General features: G+C 38.4%; 1 protein-coding gene across 2 annotated transcripts in view; it reads right to left on the bottom strand.

The window, feature by feature from the left end:
• The window catches only part of PLEKHM2 (pleckstrin homology and RUN domain containing M2), a 1,089,177-nt gene extending 1,074,706 nt beyond the window's left edge, over positions 1-14,471 (bottom strand). For both annotated transcript variants that reach the window (XM_044061870.1, XM_044061869.1), the window contains exon 1: positions 13,804-14,471. In XM_044061870.1, the coding sequence (XP_043917805.1) occupies positions 13,804-13,896 (93 nt within the window). In that variant the 5' untranslated portion in view covers positions 13,897-14,471. The remainder of the gene's footprint in view (positions 1-13,803) is intronic.
• Positions 14,472-20,650: the final 6,179 nt, after the last annotated feature.

Raw genomic sequence — 20,650 nt, forward strand, 5'->3', positions numbered from 1 at the left:
AAAACTGCAGCTTTACTCCATTGCATATCGCCTACTCAGAGGCGATCTCTGCCTAACACACAAAGCTATGTCAAACCCAGAGCTTTTGGACATGCTCCACTTAAAGAAATCCCACGCTCTAGGGACCTAAACCTCGTCACCACAATAAACAGAACATGCTGGAGGGATAGATTCCTGTCCCAGAGACTTCCCATACTCTGGAACAAACTACCTATCTATATCAAACAAAGCTCCTCATTAGCACTGTTCAAGAAAAATCTTGATGATTGGATAGGAGATAGGAAATTCACCCCGGGGATCACTTCTGTGGCTCTGCTCGACAGTGGCACAGGAAAATAATTTTCTTGGGTGGCGAAAGCCAGGGTACCTTTGGCTACGCTTATATAGGCCCTAGGGCCAATAGCCTAGTACCTACCTATGAAAGGTTTCAGTGATAATAAAATAACAGAGCCCCTATCCCCAACAGAACAAGTACATAGAGGAGCTACTGAGAGTCTCTGCTTATCCCTCAATACTGTCACCTCCAACGTGTCACAATCCAACTCTGAAGCAACAGGAAGGGGAAATGCTTTGAACAGGCTTAGGGTTCCAAATCCAGGAAACCTCAGCCGGCACTGTAGCATATAGGGATAAAGCCCCAATTACAGCCCAGGTGACCCAGGTTCTATGGGTAGCACAGGCAGGGAAAGTAAGCAGCCCATGCGTGTGTGTTTGGGGGTGCTCTTTTAAGGTGCTCCTTAAAGGGAGGTGCAGTCCACAGAAGGATGTAACCCTCAGAAATAAGTGAGCACAGAGGGCAGGAATGGGAAACATTTAGTAGGCCAAAACAGGGAAAAAAATAGAAATAATAACCGCACCAGCCCCAACCCAGAATCAGAGCTAATCTGGGGGTAAGCAGAGGGATGATAATCCTGGTGATAGTGAGGGGCACTGGGGTACCCCATGAAAGAATAAAAGGGAGAAAAAGAAATGTAAAACATCTTTATCAACCAAAATAGAATTCTGAATCAACAACTCTGACCTGCAGAATTCAGAGAAACTGGAAAGGAAGGCAGTGGATGAGTTCTCAAACCTTCAATTTCTTAGGGCCTGTGTTCACAGACATCAACTTCAAAGGCTTTGGCTCTAAAAGAAAAACATAGATGGTCCCAACTTCACATGCTGAAAAAAAATTCTCAAACATGGAAAGCTAAATAGTTCATTTATGTTTTAAGAGTAGAAGTAATATTTAACATATGTGGCACCTGTACGTAATATGCTCTTAAGCAATATAAGCAACGGTCAGGTGCACTTTCTGAAAGAGCAAATGGGCAAAAGCCCACCAACAAGGAAACAAAACAAAATAACTAAATATCAGTAAAAGTATGAAGCCCTTTTTTAAATACATGTGGTGAAAGCACTGAAAGATATGGGGCAAAGGGAAGAAAAATGGTAAAAAAAAATTCATTAAAACTTGGAAAATTATTGCTAGCAGCGAGTTGGAGGATTTTTAACAAATGAAAAATGAGAGTATTTTTGTCAAAGTTCTTAAAACTGGTAATTGGGGTACAGCACCTAATGCTTACTGCAGCAATATATATCTGGACAGAAATAGCATTTCAGTGATCTATGGGACAGAGGTAGGGACTAAAATAGCCTGCGAAAATTGTATGTGCCAAGCTGTCCCAATGACAGACAGCCTTAATCCTGCTGTAGGGTAGCCTAACTAATGTACTTCTTCACCTAAAAAAGCTTTTAATACATTGACTCATCCATTCTTGCCATATAAACTTAAATCCCTGCATTTCAGCAAAAGTACAGTTAAATTAACTGGGAGATTCCTATCTGCATGAGCTTTTTATCATCATTTCCAATTCAAAATCATAATTAACTGAACAATTCTACCAATGCACCTCCCAGTTCTATTGTGGGCCATATCTGCTTCTCTCTTTCTATAAATAACATATTGGCAGCCCAACTCTACTCCCATCAAACCTTTGTTTTTGATATTATCATCCTTCCAAAATCGGGCACACCAGGCAAAAGACACTCAAATCCACCTTAAGAAAAAGAATAAATGTATCTTTTTTTCTTGACATCTCATGAACACCAACAAAACCATGGTCCCAGCTCTCACCTCAGTGGGAAAACATGGGTTGATCGGGCCTTCCAGACTGGAATGAATGGGTCATAGGATCACTCTAGCTTAGTTTGGAGATGCCAGGCTCCCACATGCCCCAAATAAGCCATGGTTTCAGGGAGAGTCCTATGACAAAAATGTGATCATTACACGAGACACTAAATGTGCTTCCTACACTTATTAAAACTTACAGAATGTTGAATTCCCTGATACTGCAGTCTCACTTTTTTTGGAAACATAGAAACAATAACTGCACATTAGCGATCGCACTTTGGTGCGTTAATCATAGATGTCTCTAATTTCTGCTTGGTAGCAATCGGACACATCTCAGAGCCCTAGTGAAACAGTTGCCCATTAGTAATTTGCATCCCTTCAGCATTCTTAATACATCATCAGTACAAATACTTTGGCATTTGTCTTGAGTCCTCTTAAGACTTTCAACCACCACACAAGGTCTGCATAGATGCAACTGTACCTTACCCACAGAATTAAGAACGCCAAAAAGCAATCCAACAACAAACCAACCCCTAACTAGAATATGCCCCACCTTTTAAAAGTTTTAACTATTTCACTAAAAACCTGCAACAAACAGCTCTTAACAAAAGATCTAATACAAAACACACCACTGTCAGCAGTCAGGAAATCTTGAAAAGGTTTTCTTTTGTAGTCGAACACAAATAGCAGCAACCAAATAATTCAGCAATAAAATCAACTAATAGTAAAACTGGAAAACCATCGGATTGAGCGCTTTCATCTCCTGACCAGGGATTTCATCAGAATCAACACTCATTTCATTTGAACAGTTATTGAGCCTGGCTTTGCAAATGATTCATTGTATAATAAAAAACAAAAGCCCTTGCATCTCAAATACAAATCCACAAAACTTCAGACATATGTCAGTCTATCAGATGGTTTCCAGTTTTACTATTAAAGTGGATTTTATTGCTGAATTCTTTGGTTGCTGCTATTTGTGTTAGACTACAAAAGAAAACCTTTTCAAGATTTCCTGACCGTTGACAGTGTGTGTTTTGTATTAGTGGTTTTGGTCAACACTGGTCGCTCCATTTTGTATATTTATTTAGTCTTAACAAAACATGCTATTTTACAGCATTCTCAGACTTCATAGGAGGTTACCAGGCTATTGGCCCTGAGGCCCTTATAAGCCTATCCAAGAGTTTAATCCATGTTTAGACAAGTCAGCACCAAAGCCCCTGTCCAGCATAGACACAGGTGGAATCCCAGGGGTGTATTTCCTGTTTCCCATCCAGTTATGTGGGTTGCGCTTAAAAAGGGATAATGAGGTACTCTGCTTGACGTGGAAAGTCTAGTCCACAGATGGGGGAGTCTCTGGGACACAAATCTGTCCTACCAACAAGTCCTATTGATATCACAGGACCAGGTTGAAGTTGCACGTACGGATTACTCGACTGGAGCTTGACTTGTGGATATGCAGCAGTCCAATCAAGGCGGGGTCAATATAAACTTTCATTCACAGATTTAAGTAATTAAAGAAACATTTACAAGGAACTACAAAGTTGCAACTGCTATAGGGGCAATGGATGAAACAACCATTAGTCAGCATTCAGAGTCTTCACATCAAACCAGTTTACTAAGTTTGGAATCTGTCTAAATGTTATTACCTTTGTTTCACAATTTCACATTCAGACTAAATGTAGTTTTATTACATGTACAGTTAGCAACCTTGATATGTGGTCACATGGATTCCTGCGAAAGTATATTGTCCTGTATTAGTACACAAAGGAAGAATGTAAAAGTTTGGCAACAAATTTACAGTAGGATCAGCTTGACAAGCTTTCCAAGAAAACCACAACCCCCACCACTGCTAAATTGGCAATAGTAGCATTTTACACAACACATCACTGCAAACACTAAAAATCAAGAGGCTGGTCAACACTGGAATAGTTTATTCAAATCGTCTAAAAAGACTGCTCCCAACTCAGGGGACCTCTGGCCATATAAATGCTCCCCCCTACAAATGTATGTTTTGATGATAGTATAAAGAAAATATGAAGAAAAACACAAAAAACTTTCAGCAACTGGGGTACCCTAGACTGGTTCTCCTTATCTACAAGTCAGAGTAAAGCTTGCTTCATTTTCAAGATGACTCTCTCATCAAAAGGCCAAAGCATTAGGTCTTCCTGTACAGCAATGCCTGCACTGTTCTTTGTAAATGTTAGCCTGGTTTTCTTAGAAACTACCTTTCCTTTTGATCTGCCTTATCAAGGTTTTCAATCATGTGTATTACAGACTTTTCTAAACACGACTAGTTAACAATACCCAATTAAAAAAGTGTATACTACTGGTCCTGTTAAAAGTTTGTACAACTTTTTCTAAACTGTTTTCTAAAATGTGTTAAGTAAAACACTTTCGCACTTCTGTTTTTATGGCAGCATATTCTCATGTTTATGAATAATGTTTTCTTTCTAATAAATTGTATCCAAGCTTATGCTGAACTACTGATCTCACTGCTCATTGTCTAATCAGTTACGTCATAATCTTGATAAGGACTTAATTTATCTCTGCTTTAAATAGTAGTTTAGCAACTAATTAATGTATACCTTACAGTGCAGCTTTTTTAAGATCCTTTCTGTAACCATATTCTGCTCAGCAAGAGCAATCTGGGTAAGCATGTCAAATAAATACATTTAGAGGCTATCATAAAATTAAAATAATTTAAGTACATACTTCAATTGAAAAATGAAATAAAATGGTGCCAGCTGGGTTCCAACCAAAGCAATGCACTGCAATGCAAAATGTGGTTAACAGTACCAGGTTTCTGCCATCAAAATATCATACCAAGACAATGAATGGAGAAGGGGATTGCAACACTCAACAATGCGATACAGCCTACACTATTTGAATGGGGACTCACAAAAGATCATTATTACTAACAAACGTTAAATACCCCCTAAAAATTGCTTCTCAACATGTCTAAGTTGGTAGTCTGGATCTTTAATCAGCAGCATGCATAGGAATTAGATACTGATATTTTTAAAGCAAAACACAGCACACAAAAACAGGCAACAGAGCCAACTAGTCAAAATGTGCTCCACAAGGGAGGGCTGTATTACCCTGTCCAGTTAACTACAAAGTATTGCAAAAACTCAAAAGTTATTGCACTATATTATTGGTCATTTGAGACATACAAAATTTACTACACTCTATGTAATCCTACCAGTGATTCAAGGCTTAATGCATGATACTTTGTCAAAGAGAGCTTATTGGCTGCATAATTTCACTAGCAATTGCATGAAATACATGTACAAATACTTACCAAGACAACTACATGAACATAATGAAAAAGTTTCCCAAAAGCTATATGCTGCTCCATCACCCCTGAACCAAACCTAACAGAAAGTGCTCCATAACAGGGAAAGATATGCAGAAATCTGCTTTGGTGCTGCAGGACTGCAAGGAAACCTTAAAAAGTGCAAACTATTCTGTGTACTTTTATTCTGTATGTTAAAACTACATGGCTTCACTTTAAGCAGTTGAGAACACTATAGTAACATTATCTAAATGTACCTCCATAAAAAGGAATTACCATCTGTAAAACTGGGCAAAGAACATCTCTTAAGAATTTCTCTCTCCCCCCTCCATTTACTATTCCTCCAGCAAAAAGCATCCCAACTTGCCACCACAGTCTATCATTAGGAGGCAGTGCTGTGGTAGTCCTCACCCTTTTCCATAACTTTGCCTCAGCGCATCCCCATCCTCAAACTCAGCCTTGGCTAATGTCCAAAATACCTGGAAATTATGTAGGGCCCACACAGTGGGCATCAATGCATTATATCAGAAATCCTGGAAAGGATGGTATCGAAGAGAGCATGTACATCCAAGTTTGCGTTTTTAATCCTCGAGGAGATGTAAACATCGCCAGGCCACATTATATATGCAGAAACTGATACAAAGATCTCAAAATGCAGTGCAGTTGTGCGCACACGCACATCACACACTTAATAGGAATATTAACCAGGGTTTAATTCCAACAGTTAGACCACTTAAATTGCAAAATGCAGCACAGCTACGTATTGAAATTAATGTCTATAGGTTTAAATAGCTTAGCTAAACAGGCATAGACAGTGTTTAAGTTCATTTTAACAGATACAGAAATGAAAATTCTTTAGTCACTTAACATTCTTGTTTAATAGCCTGGGAGTATCTCAAACCAGTAGCAGTTTAAAAGGCATTTCTCTTAGTCTTCTGCTCTATGCAGGAACACTGCATTCTGTCCACACAGCCTTCTACAATGATCATGCACACGTTGAACCCAATTACATCCAGGACTGCCACACACAGGTTAATCAAGCCCCATCTATTTGCTGGACCAAAAGTACTTTGATTCACAGGCATGAGGTACAGGCTTACAGCCTATGGACCACTGGGAAGCCAGATGACACAGATCCCATGTTGGAACTTTTACATGCCTGTGTGGCCATCCAGTTTCTTCTTGACATTATGGATTGATGAGCTGACTAAGAGGGGAAGCTTATTCCCTAGATGTGGGAGTTTTAGAAATACGAAGTTGTTACATTTTACATTATAGTTAAAAATCACATTTAATGAGGCCAAGTGCCTTGTGCTCAGGTTGCCAGAGGGTACTGTAAGCAAAGGGTTTCATTATAAAGGGCCCTTTAATGCTCTGTATGTCATGCACAGACAAAGTTAAGATACAAAGGAGAGAGGGACTGGTTTCCTGTTGCCTTTTGTTACAAGAAAAATAAATCAGGGCTTGAAGCCCTTTTGTTTCTCTTTGCAAGAGACGCTTGGACCTTCAATTACGCGACATGGTGTGAAGAAATTAAGACACTTATTTGCGCCAGCATGTCTGGCCGAGTTTTTGTACACAATTTTAGATTAACTTGTGCATTAAATGCCAGTATGACTAGCTATGAAACTGTAAATAAGTCCTTACATGTTGATTTATAATCTGCTTGTACAGAATGTTTTAAAGACTTGAGCAGTGTCCTTTTGAATTTCTAAATGCATATTTGTGAAAAAAGATTCTGAACACCAAAGGTCTCAGATTCAGCTGATAAGCAGATGATGTAATCGGAATGTTGACGGTTGCTATGTGTTACTTTCAGAAGTTGAAAGACAGGAAGGAACTTTTAGAAAACGGCTGTTGATTTTCAAAATATAAAATGAAAATTAGAACTGGAACAGTTGACACGCCAGTCTAAAAAAAGAGGCTGCATAAGTCAGTTACAGTATTCAGTTCACATATGTACTGCACAGTGAATACCCAAAAGTACTCAACCAAGAACTGTAAGCCTGCCTTTGCCCTGTTCTAGTAATTTAGTTTAGATCAGGGGCAGTGTTAGTCAGATAGGAAAGTATCAGTTAAGAGTTTTACTGAATGTTGGATTTCTATCCTACAGTACCGATTTCATTTTCCTGGTGATTGAGCTCCGTTTGTTTATTGGGAATTAATGTTTTATAACATTAATCATTTTGCTCAATATTAAATATTTTTCATTATTAACTTACATTGTGGCTGAACAATCACTGTTTTTCTTTTGTGATCAGAGTGCGCTTATACTTGCTTTGATAATTCCCAGGGCCACTCAAAGCCTGGCTGCTTAGGTCATTTGCCATTTGTTTTAATATTTAATTTTCATAACTGGACACCCCTTTAGAAGGGCAAGAAACCACTCTGATTGGTGGCAGCATTACTGCATTATTTTGGGGAAGGGACACAGCTGGAAATCTGTGTCAGGCTTTCCCAGAAGTGTTTGGATGTGTGAGTGTATCAGAGGTCTTAAACTGGGATACTGCTCGGAAGTGTGTAATAAGGAGTCACATTAGGGGTGGACAGATGTATACAGTCCAATCCTAGGCTATAGAGCATGTTCTGGTTGTGCTATTGGGGGAAAATTATGAAATATTACTCCTATTTAAGTGACAGTCTCATACTGAAGTCACTAGTGAGTACTGAAGCTCCTTAGTTATTGACCCAGGGTAGTAAGGGACGTTCACATTACTTGGTGGCAGTTCAGTGGGATACAGTCTAGACATCACACATGGCATGTGACTAGATTACACAATAGGGTGCAAGGTTCTATAAATGGCTTAATAACAGCTGTACACAGACTGAAATCACTACCTCAATGGCAGAGCTCCATTGAAAATCAGTTGGGCAACTTCATATGCTTTGCAAATGGAAATGGCTATATTGTATCAGATCAAAGTTCACTGCCTACGTGAATTCCAAGACCCTTTCCTATTCTGTCAACTTTTAGCCATCACCCATCACTATTATATATGGCCCAAAGAGAGCTATGAGAGGACCCACTGGGAAAAGGGGATGAAGACAGAAACATCTTATTCTTACCTGCCATGGTATGACCACATAGCTAGCTGGACAAGTTATTATGGCTTCAATTATCTTTAGTTCTCTAAATTAATATACGTTTCAATCATGGGGTACAGCATCAAACACCTCAGCCAGATCAACGGATAACATTTTTTATCCAGGATGGTGGTTAAACTTTCAAAGTAATTTACGGGGCGGTGCATTACAATATCTACCTATGAATAAACCAGATCTATTAGGTCAGGGAGAAGGTTGTTTCCTGTGCCTGCATATGTCAAAGTTCCACTTCTACCACCTCACACAATGCACTTGTGAGGCTGAATGGTCTTTAATTACTGGGGCTTTGTAGAAGAGCCTACTTTGTGGATTGTGACCGTAGTAACCTGCTGTATTAAAACAAAGCTTTGGCGAGTTTCTGTAGATCAACGAGTATGTATACACCTTTAAGAAGCTATCCAAGGGCTTGCACAAGTGTATAAATACTGAGCACTTGCAAGTCTGACTGCCATTTTGTAGTTAGTTGTTGAGATGTGAACATATATGTATGTAAGCTCTGTCTGTTAACTAGTTTGTTCGTATTTAAAGATGCTGCTATCCATCCTGATGTGTTTCTATGTATTAAAGCATCTAAACGAAACCCCAAGCCTTCTCATTATTTGTATTAGAGACGAACGAGTGACCGTTTCCTTTTGGACAGAGAAGATTTTAGCCTCACTGCATTGGGTTGGATAAAGTCTGAAGATTTTGTACACACACATTTTAACAATCTGTTGATTTTGTAATTTCACCACTTAGTTTTGCTGCAGAAAGTCCCACCATACATGCATGTTTTTTTTTATTTTATTTTACATTTGTTTACCAGGAAAGTCCGACTGGGATGAAGACCCATTTTCAGCGGAGGCTCGAGGAGAAAATCTCCCCATATAACAATACTTACAAACTTTTAGTTACAGTAGAATATTTATTTACTTTTACAATGTAGACACATGCCTCATGGAAGTTTGCTGATGCAATTGTTTAATGTATTTCAATGGATTATGAACAATTCACAGTGAAGAAAGTCCCAAGATGAAGTTCCAGGTGACAGATGACATCACAGCTCCCACTGAGAAATCCTTGGAAGACAATCAATTTATTATCTTTGGCATACACGAGGAATACGGACAGTTTAACCACCAAGTTATTAACTTTACTTCCTGAGAAATGGTGCCTCTCTGTGTGAAGTGGTGATTCAAGGTGCTCATCCAACAGTACCGGAGGGACTTGAGGGCTTAACAAGCTTTTACTTCAGCATAAGTTCTACTACAGGCAGAGAAGTGCTCGTACATTTTGTGTGATGCCAGCTTTAGCCTAGTTAAATAAAAGTCTGCATCTTTCATGCTTAGAATCACTAAACTCAGTTAAAAGGTAAGCAATTTAGAGACCATATTAGGAGTCCAAGTGCAAGAAGGTTGAAAATGAGTTCAGGTGCTCCCCTGTCTCTTATAACCTATAACAGGAGTATGCAGAATTAGAAAACAGAGACCACAGTGTATTAAAAACATGCAGGGAGATTTTATTCACCTGTCCATAATCAGTTGAAAGAACAAATACATGTAGGGACAGTGCAGACTTGTTTGGGAAAGCTGGTTTTAAATGCAAAGAAGCCTAGACTAGAACAACGGGAGGGGGTGCTGCTAGAGTAAATTATCTAAACAATTTACAAGGGCCATGATTATTACTTTCAGGCTGGGATTTTGCTCTGTGACAATAGTGTAACAGAGTTACATAACCTGAAGACTTCAGCACCGTCACAGTTAGGGTCTTAAGGTTAGTGTCAAGAGTTGCAGGAATAGATTTAGAGTTCTTATACCGACTGGTGAACAGTTACTTACAGGAAAAGAAAGGGGGGGGGTTGAAAAATGAATTTACGTTCTACCCATCCAACTAAGCTGTGCTGTCAGAATATACTGGGTACATCTGTACTTCTCTATAAGCACTCAGTATTTTGGTCTATGCAACACAAAGGTACAGCACATATATTTAAAGTAGCCTCACAAAATGCCATTTTTGTGATCACTAAAAAAAGCCAATTAAAGAGTGGGAGGGAATTTAGATATTAAATTATCATTGGGTAAAATGCTTTCATATCTACTAGGCTTAAGAACACAAACAAAATGACAAAGGCTCAAGTCAGCCTTCTGTGGAAAATGTGACTTGGTGTTTAAGAAAACAAAATCTCTAGCTTCTCTCAATTTAATAACAGTTAACCTTTTCTAGTTCTCATAACTCACCAAAAATGAGACACAAGCTAGGTGTTCTTATCTAACCAAGAACTTTTAATATTCAAGGGGAAAATAACTTTATACAACACAATGTAAGCAAATAAGAAAAGAACAAATAAGAAAAGAACATGGGCAAGAGCTCAATACATTTACTTAAATCTCATAAAGCTGTCTAATTCCACGTCTGAAGCTGTTTATGTCAACTAAGCAGCTTTCTCGGGAAAGTTCACACCACATTTTACAAATAAAAAACATTTATCTACAATTATTTCCTCCAAGTGAAGTTAAAGTTTTGACAAAAAAAAAAAATCTACTATACATAAAATAAGCTACACCTAAATGCCCACAATGATTTTGAGGAGAGAGTCTCCTCTACATATTTCGCAAATACATCAACTTGATATCTATGTAGTAGCTACTATCTACAGAGCTTATAAAACTGCCCACCTGATCCTCCACTCAAAACAGAGCTGCGTCAGGGAGGCAAATATTTCCCCCGTATACAGCAATTACATACAGAATACTGCACTGTAACCTACTCGCACACCATGTGATGCAACCAAGTTAAGATATAGATTCCCGAAAAGCAGAGTCGAAGGGCTTAAATGTGCAGACAATAAGCAAAGCCACAGAAATAACGGTCATGGAATTAATGAACAAGGACAGAAGGAATCTCTAAACACTGGATCCACCTCAGTCTGAATTAGTCAAACACAGGTCATGCTTACTCAACCTGGTAGACTTTTTTGAAAAAGTCACCAAAGCAATGAATGAAAGTAAAACACTACACACCACCTACCCAGACCTGGCCAAGGCTTTTGAAACAATCCCCCACTCAAGCATAGTGCAAAAAGCTTAATAACCTAGGAATAAACCACTTCATTACCCACTGAATTGCTAACTGACTCATAGATAGGACACAGATGATCTAAATAAGGGAAGCTACCTCCACAAAAAGACTACTCATCAGTGGAGTCCGCTGGGACCTCTTCTGTTTGGCATCTACTTCTCAGAAATAAAAGCCAGCACAGATTGGCTCTAACAAAGTCCGAGCAGTGATCAAATCCCTGAAAAGACTCAGACCATCCACAAAAGGCTTGCTCCAAACAAACACTTGGAGCAAGACTCCTGGACAAAATATAAATGCCAAAAAAAACTACATTACCGTCTCCTTTGGAAAACTGACACCCCACATCCATAATTCAAATGTTATCAGAAATACTTGACCCTGGGACCTAAACCACTTCTGCAACATTAACAGTTTGGAAGGACACGTATATCTTGCAGCAGAGGATACACTACTCTGGAACAGATTCCCCTTCCACATAAAATCAAAGTTTATCCCAAACCACATTTAATTGCAACTTGAACCAATGGATGAGAAACAGGAACAATTCATCTCAACACACACACACACTACTAATACTGGCAGCTCCTAAATGCATTATCCCAATACATGGCTCCTCACCAAATATCTATAGCTTGACTTAATAATTACAACTAGAATACTATACAAATGTAAACCTTGTAAAGGTTAGGCAACTCTAAACTCCAACAGGGCAAGTTAATTATAAGCACCAAATGGGATAACTGGTTAGACTTAAAATGGCCTGCATTTAGTCTAGTACCAAACCTACAAAACTATAAAGACTACAGCAAAGCTCATCTCTTTGTCTTGCTACTGCCTAAAGGACAGCTATGCCTGACATATAAAGTAACAGAAGTCTCCTTACTATTTGAAACCCTGCACTTAGAATCCGCCATGACTTGAACAAAAGGAAACGCTTGTTCGCAATAAAAAATAGCAACCATAACATGAAAATATATAAATCTCCCACACACTCCTTCCATTCACAACCTCTTATTCCCATTTTTGCACATGGGGTTAGGGTGTTCCCCTTCACCAGTGACAATAATCTACAGCCAAGTTTACATAGCCAGGTGGCTAGCCCTGCCATGGAAAACCTCTCGCACACTACAGTAGTTGAAAAAGGACCAGCTTCACAGGCTAAGAGAAAAGAAACGTATTTACATTTAAGTAATTACATTCACTGCCATACTAAGAGACCCTTGACAACTACTGCAACATCAACCATACTTCTTAATTTATTAGGTAAAAAGTCAGGAACAAAACGAAAGATATTTGGGGGGTGGTTATGGCCAGACTTTAGGTATTGCTTGTATACATTTGGAAAGTTTCTAGAATAAAAGAACGTGCACAAACATGCATTTTCTTAAGTATGAGTCAAACTCAATTCTCAGGGATTTGCCATAAAATACACAATTTTTCATGAGGAGCAGGACAAAAATAATTGACAAAATCAGAGACATCCTGTGAAATCTGGGACAGTTGGGAGCTATGAAACCAACTACCCAGTTCTGCGGCAAAGGGTAGTTGCATACCACACCTCTCAACTATCCAGATTTTTGCATCATATTTTTGACCTATTCCTCAAAATATTTCTGATTTTTTTTTTGGCAAAATCATTGGGATTATCTGAGGCCTGAAGTCACTAAATAATGACATATATATGAGTTTTCAGACTTCATATTCTGGCAAATCCTGTTATTAAAGCAACTAAGTTTATAAGAGCAATATTTAAAAGCTGTCCCTATTTTTTGGCCTTTGTTCTCGCATTCTGTTAGGGCTTGCCAGATTTTTGAGCTAAGAGGTTGAGAGATATGGTGCATACTTCAGTCAGCTCCTTATACCAATTAAGCCTTGTATCTACCGGTTTAATAGCAAAAGCATTGCTGTAACCTGACGCACAAACAAACCATTTCGGCACATTTTCAAATTACATGTGCATTACAACCAATTTCATCTTAGGCACTGTCAAAGCTCCCGACAACTTACATTCCTAAGAACAAGAATACTGTGTCACAACGAAACAATGCGCCTATTTTTTTTTCTCCTTCGCCTTTAAAGCAGAAGGCTGGGATGTTTGGGCCTCAGAATTACAGTGTTACCAGCTCCAAAGTCGCCCCAAATTGGGCGAGTATTTCTGTAAGTTGTCTGTACCTTTCATGTCTTGATGACAAGCATGCTAACCCCCTCTCACTTTAACAGCAGAGTCATTTACCTTTTTGACAGACTGCGATATATTCTCCAAGATGCGGTCCTTCACCTGCATCTCTTCAGCGCGCGGTGGCTGAGGGCTCGAGTCCGGTTCCATCCCTGCAGGTGTGCTGCCTCCAAAGATCCCCGCCTGTCTCGTGTTATTTAGGGCGTCTACACATTGCTCACTGCTACATTCCTCTTTTCCTCCTCTGTTCTAAATCCAGCTGTTTCGGCCTGTGGTGTACTATAAACAGAATCTATTAAACACTAAAAACAGAAGTGCCGGGTCCTTCACATCACTCTCTACTCCTTAGAGCCACTCATCAATGACAGACGACCAGCAGTAACACGGTTCTTTTTTGTTCCTACTGTTAAGCTTTTGCACCGCAGATATAACTTCTGAACTATTTGCCTTCCTTTAATCCGTTTACGGGTGGTAAATATTCCTTTTGCTTACTTAAACGTTTTCTATTACATTCCTTATTTCATTTCTGCCACGGACTAAAACGTATACTTGCCTTTATTTTTGTGCAAAAACTCCAGCACCTGTAAAATGTACGCATGACTCTTTCAAGTGTACCTGTTACTACTTTAACTAGCCTATTACAGACAGAATAAGGCACGGATGATTGCAAACAAACCAAAACAGACCTAGATCTCGTGATAGGAACGACCCTCATTCCAGGAAATGATGTCAGGGAAAGACGGATTTTGTAAATCACGTGATGCTTAAAAGAAAGACCCCCCCGCCCCCCCGGGAAGTTGGAAGTTTCGTTTGTTTTAGCTGAAAAGCAAGTTCTTGTTTGTTCCCATGTACTTATTATCTTATGTTCCATTCAACTTAAGGCGGATTGTACTGAAAATAAAAACCTGCTATCCATGTGTGCGCGTCTACGTGATGTTTATTCTAAAAAAGGGTGCATGCATTCACTAAAAACGTCATTAAAGTCAAATACTTCATCTACTTTATAGTCTTATTTCATCAAAATTTAAAACCAATAATATTACGAAAACTGTGATTATGCATTACTTGTTTAGTTTCCAGGGATAAAGCTGTTATTGAAAAGATGATGTAATGAACTCTAGCTGGTGAGCAAGTGCTGAGCCATTCCGGTGACTGTCTGCTCAAGTTTATTTATTCACTATTTTTATATAAAAATACTTAATATCTTAAGTTTTTGACTGATTTTCACTGTGACTTAATTTTAAATTTAAGATTTTGTATCTTCCATTTTTCTCAGGCAGTCTTTCACTTTGGTTGGAATCCATCTTCTCGCATCCCTGATGTGATTTATGTACTTGTTTATCCTGTGACCCACACAAGGTGAACACGAGGTTCTTGGATGTAAGGTGGAGTTACGTGAGAGAGGGGTGATTTTTTTTTTATCTGACTATTTTCTTCTCTGACCGTGGAGAAGAGCCGATAGTGCTTGGCTTGGGACCAAGCCATAGCGAAACCTGTGGTTCTCTTCAATTGTCAGCATTTGTGTACATGTGATATTTGGTTCTTGGTAGCATGCCTTATGTGTACATTCTCCAGGTCTTCCTTTTTTGTAGATGTTTCTGATGGGAGCTTCCATTGCCAGATAATATTCAACCTTCCATCTCCAAAATGAGGAACACGCCTTCATAATGTGGAAGAAATGGGCAAAATGTAGAACAAATACTAATGGCTTACTAGCAACTTCAACTAGGAAGGTCATAGGATAGTTAAAATGTGCTGGTTTTACTTATAAAGAAGATCCTTTAATGAAATAATTTATATTTACCATGCATTTCACTTACACATACAGACTGTTTCAATGTGGAACTTTGAGGAACATGTACTTTTTAAGACCCCAAATGAGGTACGTTCCTCATAATGAGGTACACTTGAGAAGTATGAGTGAGCTTCATCATCATGTGGGTGAATTGTGTATACGTTCTTCAATGGGTTGTTTCTCTATCCAGAATTAGTCTTCTGTCTGTGTTAACCAAGTAAGAGACGAGACATCCTGCAGTTCCCCGGTGACCCTGAACTATTAAGTGGGTAGTCCGCGAATGAATGCAACTCGAAATTTTGACTAAATCCCTGCTTTAACAATGACGTTAACAAACTGGACGTCACTTTGGCTCTCCAAAGTATGTATGTTTTATGCCGTATACTAAGGTTTATTTTATGTATTTTAATTTTGTTAAACGATTTCCACTGGGTGGAATCGGGAATATTTAATGTACTACAATGCAAATTAACGAAAAGACAAAACAAATAGGTTACACTACTTGCTAAAAAGATACGATGACACAAACTTTATTTATAAGTAAAGAAATGCTTGGCACACGTAGTTTGTCCACCATGGCCTAATTCCGTGACTCTTTTTAATTTCACTGTAATGTTTAAAAGTTTGCATAATGTCTCTTCATTCCTGAACAGTTTGTACATAACGGCCAAATTACCCCTGTTACAAATACTGCGCACCTGCTATGTATTTTGATATCTAATGAAGTGTCGCAGGATGTTCAGAACAGCCTACAATATTCCTGAAGTGTGTGTGTGTGTGTGTGTGTATGGGGGGGGGGTCTTGTCATTCTTCTGTTCATAGGGACAGCATATTAATATTTCTTAATAATTATGCTTCATCATATGCATCCTGGATTCACAACAGCTCTTGTCACTGTTTCTCAAATTGACTATTTTTAGTGTATCTACTATAGCCATTTTCAAATTCCTTTCCATTTTTGTGCTTAGTATTATTACCCTTTGATAAGGTACTTATTCACTGGGTTTTAGTTACTAGGTGTATTACTGTGCACTTTTTTCTACATATGGTAACTTATTTCCCATCATTCCTTCAGATCTAAAAATCCCCTTCATTCTGTTCACTTGGTCTTGAGTATCAGAGGGATTGTAAACTTTTCAAGTGTGTCATTTATTAAAGAAAAAGGATTAGGCCCATTGCTATATCCCTCATTACTAACCCTCCTTTCCTGAGAGTGGGCTTGATTTACTGTTAATCTGTATTTACAGTTATCCCACCAATGTGGAACCCAGGCTACCACCTAGAAACTACTCATGTATTGTGTAATATGTTAGCAATCCTGTTGTGCAGTGTTATGTAAGGTGCCTTGATAAATATTAGACAAACCATGTCTATAACCACTGTATCATCTATTACTTTGGTCATCCATTCTTTCATTTATTTATTTATTTGTATTTGTTGACCAGATTTGAACACTATTCCAGATGACCATTTTCAGGCTTAGCCTGGGGTACATGAGATGTCAAATCAATTTAAAAGTAACACGTGGTAGTTCCAGTATAATGTCAGAAAGAATATACGTTTTTAAACAATTATCGTTATACATATTAGTAGTCCCAGTAGATCTGCAACATTGTTAGCCAATGTGCATTTTTCAAAAAAATACATTTGCAATATAGTACATATAGAACATGTGCTGAGAACAGATATTTTGGGTGGATTTATGTGACTCTATTGTTAAAGAAGCATTTATATGTTGCTTATTTGAAGAAGAAGGACTTCAGGTGTGAATGAAATTTAGGAAAGGCTTAATAGATTTTCTATGTGGAGGGGTGGTAGCCTAGAGTTTTGAGTCAAGAATGGAGAAGGCACACACAGTGGAGTGGAGTTTTCAGAGAGGCCTGAAGGGAGGGGGCATGTGCTGGGCGTAATCTAAGGTTGAAGGGGTGGTTTTGTTATTTAGTCAGCTCACTAGGAAGGAGAATGAGTTATAGTTAATGAGTTTGAAGACTAGGCCTGCTGCAAGTAGAGTGGTTCTGAGTTCCAAAGATAGCCATCTGGCTTTATCAAGGATGAAGCAATGATGTTACATTTTGGGGGCTAAGGTGATACATCTGCAGATGTTATTGAAGGTGATTTGTAGAGCTTTGTGATTTTTTTATTGAGGCAGTGGCCATGATGAGTAGACTGTATTCCACTTGAGGAGAAGTTCCCTTTACCAATGGCACCTCTTCCTCAAAGGGAAAGGGAGTGATTTTTGGAACAAAAGAGCAGAATGTTTGTTTTGGCCTTAGTGTTTTGTAGATGTTTTTGTAGGTTGGCATCAAGGTTTACCCAAACTCCAAGGTATTTAGACTGCTGAATTGCTTTTATTGCTTCTTGATTGGAGTAGATAATGACCTAGTTGTTGGGTACATTGACCACCTTTAGATGGGTTTCAGAGAGCACTGCTTTAGATTTCTTTATGTTTAGAATTAGTCTGTGGGTAAGTAGCCAGTCAGATAGATTTTTCAGGCCTGTTTCCATATGATTTGTGATCACTAAGTAAGAGGGGGCTGTCTCTATATATGACCATGTCTGCATAGAGTAAGATTTGCATGTGCAGAAGGTCTGTGAGAAGTTTATTAATAAGTAGTGATAAGAGTTTTGAAGTCAGAACTGCGACTTGTAGCACTTCTGTGGAGATTGGTACAAGTTAGGAAATGGAGGGCTTAAGCTACACTTTAAATAGCCTGTTGACAAGGAATGAGTCAACCCATTTCACTGCTGTGGGGATAAATCCTGCAGAGAGTAGAGAGTTTATTAGTAGGTGGTGGTTCTGTGTGTTAAAGGCTTTAATTAGGTCAACAAATAGGGCTCAATTTAGTTTACCTTTCTTCATATTACTAAGCATTTCATCTGTACATGTGTATAGAGCAATCATAGTACTTCTACCAGACCAGAATCCACATCGCAGAATGTAAAGGATTCTGTGTGTTTGCAGGTACTCTGTGAGTCAAATATAGGTCATCTTTGCAAATGTTTAGCCAAGATTGGGGAGAATGGAGATTGGGAGGAAGTCATTTGCCTGGGATATTTTGGATGATTTTGGAAAGTGCTTAACAGTGGATGTTTTCCACTGGGATGGCATAATACATTTAGTTAAGTAGATATTAGACAGGTAGCTGAGAGGGCAGATGAGGTACTGCTGGCAGAGGGAGATGAGTTATGGTCATCCGTCCCAGTTGGGGCATCAGATGAAATTTGCTCAACTGGGTGGCTAATTGTTTGTGTTTTTTTTAATTGCTGGATCAGTGGGGATCCAAGGAGGCAATGTGTTATATGTGATGGAGCAGAGATTTCCAATAGTAAGTCATGACGAGAAGTTTTCTAGAAAGTATAGGTGAGAGAGTGAACTGGAGGCTGTCAAAATGATCCCTTTAAGTGGAGAGCTATTAGTTGGGACATGTCCTGTATCTTAACTAAGTTCCAAAACAGTTTCTGGTTTAGTTAAAGAGTAGATTGGGATTCTGTGAAGGTGTTTTCTGTTTGTTATCTGGTTTTTTTAGTAAGATCTCCAAGTTGGTGAAATACATCATGTGTTCTGAAGATGGAGCTTCTTTCCAGTATTTCTGTGCTTTGTCTCAGTCTGTGTTGAGCTTTCAATTCTTTGGTCAGCCATTGGTTTAGATGGGGTTTAAGTAGTCTGGATATTTTTGGAAAGTGTTTATTTTGAAGATGTAGGTAGTAGTTAGGGAGTTATCAAGGATGTAAGGTTCTTGTTTGACTAGGTTTGGGAGAGGTTGTTTTTGATGTTATTAATGTTGTTTTGGGATTTTGTGTGGAAAGAAATGAATAAATAAGCTAAGTTTTAACCTTATAGTATAAGAATGTACAAAGGTGGGACTTCAAAGATGTCTATACGCCAGTCAACAGCTTCACTTCAGCTCTTCCATTTTGAGAACAGAAACTGAAAAAAGAAGGACCATTGAAATTGTAAGCTTGAAAAAATTCACTTACTAGCTAGTAATTACACTACCCGAATGCCAACAAAGAAGACATTTGGAGACCTTGAAAGAAAATCAACTAGAAAAAGTGAAAAGAAAACACTGGCTGGGAATAATCTTGCAGCTGTTCAGAAAAAAAAGCAGTCCAGGTTTGAGATTTTGTTCAAGTGTTGCTTCCAGTAATTTAGATAAAAAATAATAAATCAAATGTACATGATTAAAATAAATAAAACATTGCAGTAATATATCAACTCAATTAACAAAAAGGGTGAAAAGATAAAAGAAACTTCAACTATTCAAACAAACTGGTCACATATCAGAGATTGGAATGAAGAAAAAGCTGGCTGAGTATGAGGATTTTCAAGAACAGATGTTTCAAAAATTAGTAAGACTTAGAAGACTGAGTGCATAAAGAAATCTTGAGATTTTTCTGCTGTACCAGAGAAACTGGAAGGAAGAACTTGTATTAATTCATGAAAGCAAATAAGCAACTGGACTGGTGTTCCTCAGCAGGATTTGTTAATTGAAAAGGTGCAGTCAGTGCATGTTCCAAACCTGTCCATGAGAAAGCAGTCAAGACCCATATAAGTAAAAATGCAATAATACCAGCAAAAATAGTTGATCCTGACAAAACTGTGGCAGAATGGAAAAGTATTTAAAATTCAATATATAAGAATATTTGTGGAAAATCATTACTCACTATACACCAGGCAGAAGTGAAGCACATGTACAGTATCCTTGCAATCAGGAAATAGTGAGAGACGGGTGTGATATTCAAGCTGCCATATCCAGCTGTCTTCAGAGTATTTTTTTCATGGAGGATCAAATACATTTTTTATGCAGAACAGGCTAAGTGAAAAATAAAAAAACTTTATCCAAAAAAGTGAGCCAGCAAGCAGAAAGGGACTCTGCTGCTTATTTTTCTGACAATAAAGCTCATAGAGAGGCTGTACAGTGAAATCTTTTGCTGTATTCTAAGGGAAAATATTTCAGAGACAGAAAAAAGTACAGGAGTTGACTAGAATAATCTGGGATACCTTGTACTTGAACCAGAGTCTGGAGTTGGGAGATATAGATTACCAGAAAGAAAACCAGCAACACTGAAATTAGTGAATAAAGAGAGACTACAAACCATCAATCACAT

This window comes from Protopterus annectens, chromosome 2.part0, assembly GCF_019279795.1.
Source record: "Protopterus annectens isolate FY-2018-M chromosome 2.part0, PAN1.0, whole genome shotgun sequence".
Classification (NCBI taxonomy): domain Eukaryota; kingdom Metazoa; phylum Chordata; order Ceratodontiformes; family Protopteridae; genus Protopterus; species Protopterus annectens.